Source organism: Cimex lectularius, unplaced genomic scaffold, assembly GCF_000648675.2.
Source record: "Cimex lectularius strain Harlan isolate CLEC.00 unplaced genomic scaffold, Clec_2.1 scaffold70, whole genome shotgun sequence".
NCBI classification, from domain to species: domain Eukaryota; kingdom Metazoa; phylum Arthropoda; class Insecta; order Hemiptera; family Cimicidae; genus Cimex; species Cimex lectularius.
This window is the reverse complement of record NW_019392651.1, coordinates 1,633-8,284: the sequence shown is the minus strand read 5'-3', so window position 1 is coordinate 8,284 and position 6,652 is coordinate 1,633. Positions and strand designations below refer to the sequence as shown.

Sequence of the window (6,652 nt, the reverse complement as noted above, 5' to 3'; positions counted from 1 at the left end):
AAAGTTTTTAAACTGATATTTTGGAATCATTCAGATGAACGGCAAGTGAAACTATCGATCAACAACTTCGCGGTGAGAGTCGGGACGCCGAATAGGACCGGAAGGATACCTCTTGATGAATGGAGTCCACTTCTAGGATTCAAGAACAACGTCAATCTTTACCCAAACAAAATGAAGGATTTGAAAGGAAAAGGTAGTTCAATGTAGAATCTATATAGTATATTTGTTTTGAAGAAACCTTTTCATTTCTGTTTAAGAAGTGAGATTCGCTACTGTGCAGTATTTGCCACACGTCAACCTCGAACCTTTTGATGGCGATGAAGCCAGGATATTTATAGAATATTGCGAAAGGCATAACTGCACAATAAAGGTTTGTGACGACGATGGACATCAGTGGGGCAGCATTACAGGATACAGGCAAGGAAATGGTACATCGTGTAAATTTTTTTACATTCCGTTTTTTTAAAGATAACTGTGTGTTAGGATATTTATGGTCTGATGAGACATTTCATTAGAACAGTAATTTCTTCTAGGACTAATTGGAAGAGTTTATAAAGGGGAAGCTGACATTGGAGGAGGATCATTTACAGCAATGATAGATTACTATCCTCATATTGACTTTTCCAAAACCTACATGCTTTCCGGTGTCGCTTTGCTAGTACCGAAGGCTGTTCAGCTGAGTGCCTGGAGGACTCCGTTTCTCCCGTTCGGTCTCGTGATGTGGATCGTCTTTTTCTGCTGCGTGATCTGCTCTTCTTTAGGACTTTACGCTGTTACAGCACTCACCGTCAAATATACACGTAATGAATTAAGCATTGTCAACTACAAGTTGAAAAATCGAGTGTGCATTTAGGTTTTGGCCATAATATTAAGAAGAAAGGGGTATTCACCTCATTGACCGATTCGATGATTAGATCCTTTGGTATGACAGTGTTACAACAGCCGGCGTACCAGTTTGTCAATTTGCCTGTTCGGCACATCTTCACGTCTTTTGAATTTCTCTATCTAATCCTGACTGCTTGTTACTCTGCGGAACTAGCTTCCTACTTAACATCCCCTCAGTAAGTAATCATTTATTCAATAGCTGTAAGGGACTGAAAATTTTTCTGTCTTAATTACAGATATACAAAACCGATAGATACCTATGAAGAACTAGCCTGCAGTGGACTGACCTGGATCGCAGATCATCCTTTGTGGACCTTTGGAATTTCCGCCAGCCAGGAGCCTCGTGACATAGCTGTAGTGAAGCAATTCAGGGTGTGTCTTCTGTTTAATTTCTAGAATTGTGTCAACTCATTTTTTCGTTTTAATGTAGGTATTTCCGTTCCCCGATATATTGAAAAAAGCATTAACGGGAAAGTACGGATTAGTAATTGAGAGGATTGCCGAAGGTTCGCCCAAAAAATGAAAGTATTGTTAGCTTAAACATCATAAAGGTTATTTTTAGGGCATTACTCCCAACATGCTCATATTACGGAAGAGGTCGTCGCTAAATATCACCTCATGAAAGAAATGATAAATACCGCCCCGCTGGCTATGGCACTTGAGAAAGGATCGGCATACGCCGATAGCTTTGACGACCACATCAATCTCCTCCATAATGGTGGAATTTACACATACTGGGAGAACAAAATGGCCAGAAAGTTACTCGATTACAGGTAGAATGTAAAATATCTAGGCGTTAAAGCTTAAAGAAAGCTGTATTTTTAACCAGGATTCAATTGGCCTTGACGTTTGCTAAAAAGGGAAGTAAGGGGAGCGAAGAGCCGAAGATCCTGACCATCGAACACATCCAAGGAGCCTTTTTTTTATACGCAGTAGGCATCTGTATTTCATTTGGTTTCCTTGCTTTCGAAAGGGTAAAATACAAAAACAGTACAAAACTGCCACAAAATGTTAGGAACATATAAGACAAAAAATGAGGCAAAATCAACTAACGGTGTTGCTGAGTAATTAATTTTAATAAAGTATAGCAAAACTATTACTTTTAAGACTAATCTAATACTGAAAATTATAATTAAAAATTAAAACCTTAAAGTTGTCACAGTAGCAATGAAAGAAAAATGTATTGCTAACACAATGCTCTACCATCACCACATTTAAAGAATTCTTTGCAAAATATTATTAATATCTATATTTATTTATAACCTTATAAGTGTAAATTTCTCACTACACAACTTAACCCTTTTTTTCTTTTCATTCCCGAATCGGGCTGGACAGCGTCACCACTCTTGACACATGTATGTTTCCCATTGGGGATCGCACCTGGCACATAGGCCTTACTTTTAGTTGCTCAAGTTAGAAGCGACTCACCTCTGCTTACAGTAGACAGTCTGAACACCGTGAGGTTCGGTGTAGAAGCCACAATATCCCCAGACTAATCAGACATGCCGACTTCTCCCGCTTGCCCCGTCAGAAGGAGTGGGTCAATATTGTGCCCTTAACCGTGTGCCGCTCGTAAAGGGATACCCAAAAAGTCATGCTTTGAATAGCTGGGCGGATCTTGGTGCATGGAGTCGCAGTTCATCAACGCTAAGAAAAAATAAAGACGGAATCGCCCTTTCATAACTCTCCACTTGCGCAGAATCACAATAAATCATAAGCCATGATAAATGCCTGCAACCCCTAATCGCAGGCCCCTGTTATCAGGGCCACGCTGAAACCCCTATAACACTACCTGACAAAACCAGGATGAGGCATGATGCGGTGACCACGGACGAGGACCTGGTAACTGTCCTGAATGCTGCGACTCACGCTGGTTATGAGTATGACCATGACTACTATGACGTCATCTATATATTTATCAATCTAAACTGCTCATACGTAAATAGGCGTATTTATCATTTATTCTTATTCTATTAATTTTAATTAAATTAACTGATATATTCTTGTTAGGTGAATACTACAAAATAAAAATACAAAATGAAAATACAAACCAAAAGCAAACGAATGATAATCCTCATTTTTAATCATGGATTTACTTAAGAACATGATGATTACTCATTTTTTCAACAAACAGCTTTTCTCTTCTTTTCTCCATTTTAATGCAGTTGCATTCCCTTTAACCATGGAAAGACATGTTGAACAATGAGAATATTATTGTGAGAATGAGACATCGCAGGCGGCGTGTTCGGCCCGATTCCGAGAGACTGGAAGTGCCAATAGGAGGCCTGGGAGTGGATCTCAGCGTATTATGACGCTGAGGGAGGACAGAAACATTGTCATTGCTGCAAAACGGAACCCTTTCGATAGTGCCCGACAGATCCTAAATGAAGTACAAGATATTTTGGCAAATCCTTTATCAACATATGTTTCCCATTGAAGGTTCTTAACGTACGCACCTGGCACATAGGCCTTATCATACAATTAGTTTCTAAAGTTAGAAACGACTCACCTCCGCTCACGGTAATTAGTGTGAAACGGTGATGTTCGGTGTAGAAGCAGCCTTTATCAACAGTTTGCCTCACATCGTATGCCCCTTTGGGATAACTGGCAGCAACAGTCCGCCACCAGCACCTCAGGAGAATAGGGTGCATCGAGCGCCTAGAAAGGAATACTATTACACTCATGAGTCGTGTTTCTGCCTATAATGATAGCTGGCGCCGAAGAGTCTACCGAGAACAGGGGATGCGTACAATGTCCATGTTCGTGCTCCCCTTCAGTTCAGTTTTGAGGAGGCGATGTAATAGTCAGAGCTGGGATTTACTCAGGAGGACGAACTGGACTCCATATTGCTGAAGGCAACCTCACTGCAGTCCGTTATGTCCAAGAAATTATCGAGGAATATCTTCCTCAAACCAGGGATCTCATTGGCCGGGATTTTCGATTTCTGGATGACAACTATGCCTCATAGAGGCAGATCAATGTTTAGAAAACCTGGGGGGAAAATCTGCCCCTTCCCCTATTGTTTCCAGACTACAATCCCATTGACACATGTGGGATATGTGAAGAGAAGGCTTTTCGATCACCATCCGCAGCCAGTTGACCTGCAACAACTGAGTGCGGCGTTGCAACAACTACGGAGAGAAATTCGTTATGAAATTAGTAACAAACTTTTTAACAGTATGCCTAAGAGGTGCACATAGGTTTTAGCTAACAAAGGACATTATACACGGTGTTAATTGTTTAAAAAAATATTTCTAATAAACAAATTTATAGAATTAAAACCTTTTATTTTGTTATGTTTAATTAAATTTCCCTTCTGTAAAACACATAATTTCTAATAAATTATAATGCAATTTATAATAAAAATAAATTTAAAATGCTAGGTAAAGAAAATATCCTATTCATTTTTGAGCAGTTTACATATATATAATGTACATAGTAGAATCAGTTTTCAGGTTTGAACCTTTGATCGAAAGATAATCTTCAATCATCACGATTTATGGGTTTATTTATATTTTTTCATCAGGAGTGTTCTAACTGTTGTGTGTTCAGGGTTTAAGATATTTTTATAATATTGTAGCTTTCAAAATTATAGTACAATCAAAACTAACTAGTTTTTCATTCTATTTATTATTTTATTCTATTATTGTTTCGGATAGTTTCCGACAAATTTTGTCAGATTATGGACACAGTGCAGAAAACTTTTCAATTTCTTGAGGATGGCCGATCTGCACTCTAAAATAAAAGTAAAAATAATAAAACAGGCATTAAGGAGGTGGTGGCTGAGGCCGTCGGCGGGCCTGGTGTGTTCATGTCCGCCCCCTTGCTGCGGTTTCTGTTCATCGCCACCCTAAAGATGACGCCTTTATAAATAATAATAAAAAATGTGTCTATTCGTGGGTTTTCTGGTTTTGTTTTCGGTTTTTTATTACTGTTTATTATTTACAAACGCTAGGACATCCCATGAATAATCCCCGAACTAAATTAGGTCCATGTGATATCCAAACTACAAACAGTCACAGGTATTTTTTAACCATTAGCTATAATTTTTAAAATTATTATAATAAATTTTTCGTAACTCTATTTTAATTTATTTTCTATTGAGAAAGAAAACGCATAACAAGTTTGCAATTTGTTGAACGATAAGAAACAGGAAGAAACATTCTCATGAGAAAATTCTTATATTCAGAGCTATTTTGCTCAAATGTAGCCCAAAATAAATAAATAGAAAAACTACAAAGATTTTTTTGAAATATTTACTTTTTGTTTGTTGTTTGTGGAATGTTATGCTGTCATTATTTATTTCTTCTCTTCTGTGAAGGTATTAAGTATTAATGGTTATCTTCAAGGCAAAGAGCATATTGTATTTGTCTTATCAAGAACTCATTGGAAAACCAAACATGTCACCACAATGGAACCGTTGGTCTGGAAAAAATTCTGTCATGTGGTCAATTTTTGAATTTCGAAAATATGTTTAATTGAATCGATATTTGCTGGTTTTGAACTTTTTTTGTAAGGTCGACGAACATGCTCGCGGCGCGATTCAACAGTTTTCCGAAGGTGGCAGAATCTTTCGAAGGACGCCCGTATATGAAAGGAGAAGGCTGTAAGCCGTAAGCGCGCACATACGGAAGTTGAGAAACGTATTCGTCATTCCACAAAAAGTCGTTGAAATGCTTGCCAATGAGAAAATAAACGAATTCCACCAACACGGCAAGCTTGTAACATATCAGCCTTGCATGGAGGGTGAAATCTTTTACAAAATCAACGGCCCATATGCTTGTTAAGTGTTAAATGATATTATGAAGCCATATGAAATATACTGCACTGAAATTTATCGAAACGAGTGCGACAATCGTGCGTGCGAGTTCGCTGCTGCTACTGATGACATCGCATATCAAAAAAAACGGGTTAGTCGAGAATAGTAAATATCTGAACCAATTTGGATATAAGCTCGACCCAAAATTTTTAAATTCAGCCAACTAAATACCATGAATCTCGTGCAGGTGTACATTCCGATTGTTACAGCGACCGTCGACCTGATGAAAAACCTCATTCCCAACGTATCAGGGGCATCCAGAGTATACGGGCAAAATCGACGGCGACTGTTATTACGTTGTACGGCATGTGACATCGCATCAATAAGGCTACGAATTCATGTAGAAATTCTGCTCGCAATGCGTGATATAATACATGCGTATTGATATTACCAAGGCAAAATGAAGCATACCAAGAGTGAAGACGGCCTCAGAGGAAACGAGAGAGGAAACTCAGTGTTTCCTTTCCAACTCCTGCATATCTTCTATTAATTCAAAACACTGTAATGACAGTGGTTATAAAATATATTTTTTTACAAGTTTTTTCTTTTTGCTTTAACCGAACCTCAGAGGTGGCGAATAACATCTTCGTGCGGGAAATTATTGTTCTCTAGTGTAATAATTAATACGACGAAGAACTCAGTACTTACTTCCATGTGTGAATAAATCATCAAATGTCAATAATTCAACATTTATCGCCTTTAAAGTAGTCAGATGGGACTGAAATTTTCGAAATAACACTTATACGACAAATAACACCTGATCAATGTTTCATCAAATTTCTCGTCATTAAAATTTAACGTATACACTATTATTTTTATAATGCATCATATCTTCATAAAGTTGAACATAAATCAAAAATAGATTTATGTATATCTCTTAACTTTTTTAAAATAAATTGTATATTTGTTCCCTGCACAAATACCAGTACTGATCCCGGAGGGACAGGT

At 37.9% G+C, this 6,652-nt stretch overlaps 1 protein-coding gene and 1 long non-coding RNA gene across 2 annotated transcripts; one reads left to right on the top strand and one right to left on the bottom strand.

Moving 5' to 3' along the window:
- LOC106674080 (glutamate receptor ionotropic, delta-2-like) lies at window positions 1-2,855 on the top strand (the record flags this gene model as incomplete). Its single annotated transcript, XM_014406532.2, has 8 exons — window positions 1-193; window positions 258-428; window positions 534-800; window positions 854-1,061; window positions 1,122-1,257; window positions 1,316-1,391; window positions 1,448-1,658; window positions 1,715-2,855. Coding segments are annotated over 8 exons (1,458 nt in total), but the record flags the coding sequence as incomplete, so codon positions are not given.
- A 2,519-nt stretch (window positions 2,856-5,374) lies between these two features.
- Window positions 5,375-6,443, bottom strand: LOC112128456. The gene is made up of 2 exons (XR_002911024.1): window positions 6,268-6,443; window positions 5,375-6,203 (listed from the first exon to the last, which is right to left on the bottom strand). It is a non-coding gene; the product is annotated as an uncharacterized LOC112128456 (long non-coding RNA).
- Between the last annotated feature and the right edge of the window lie 209 nt (window positions 6,444-6,652).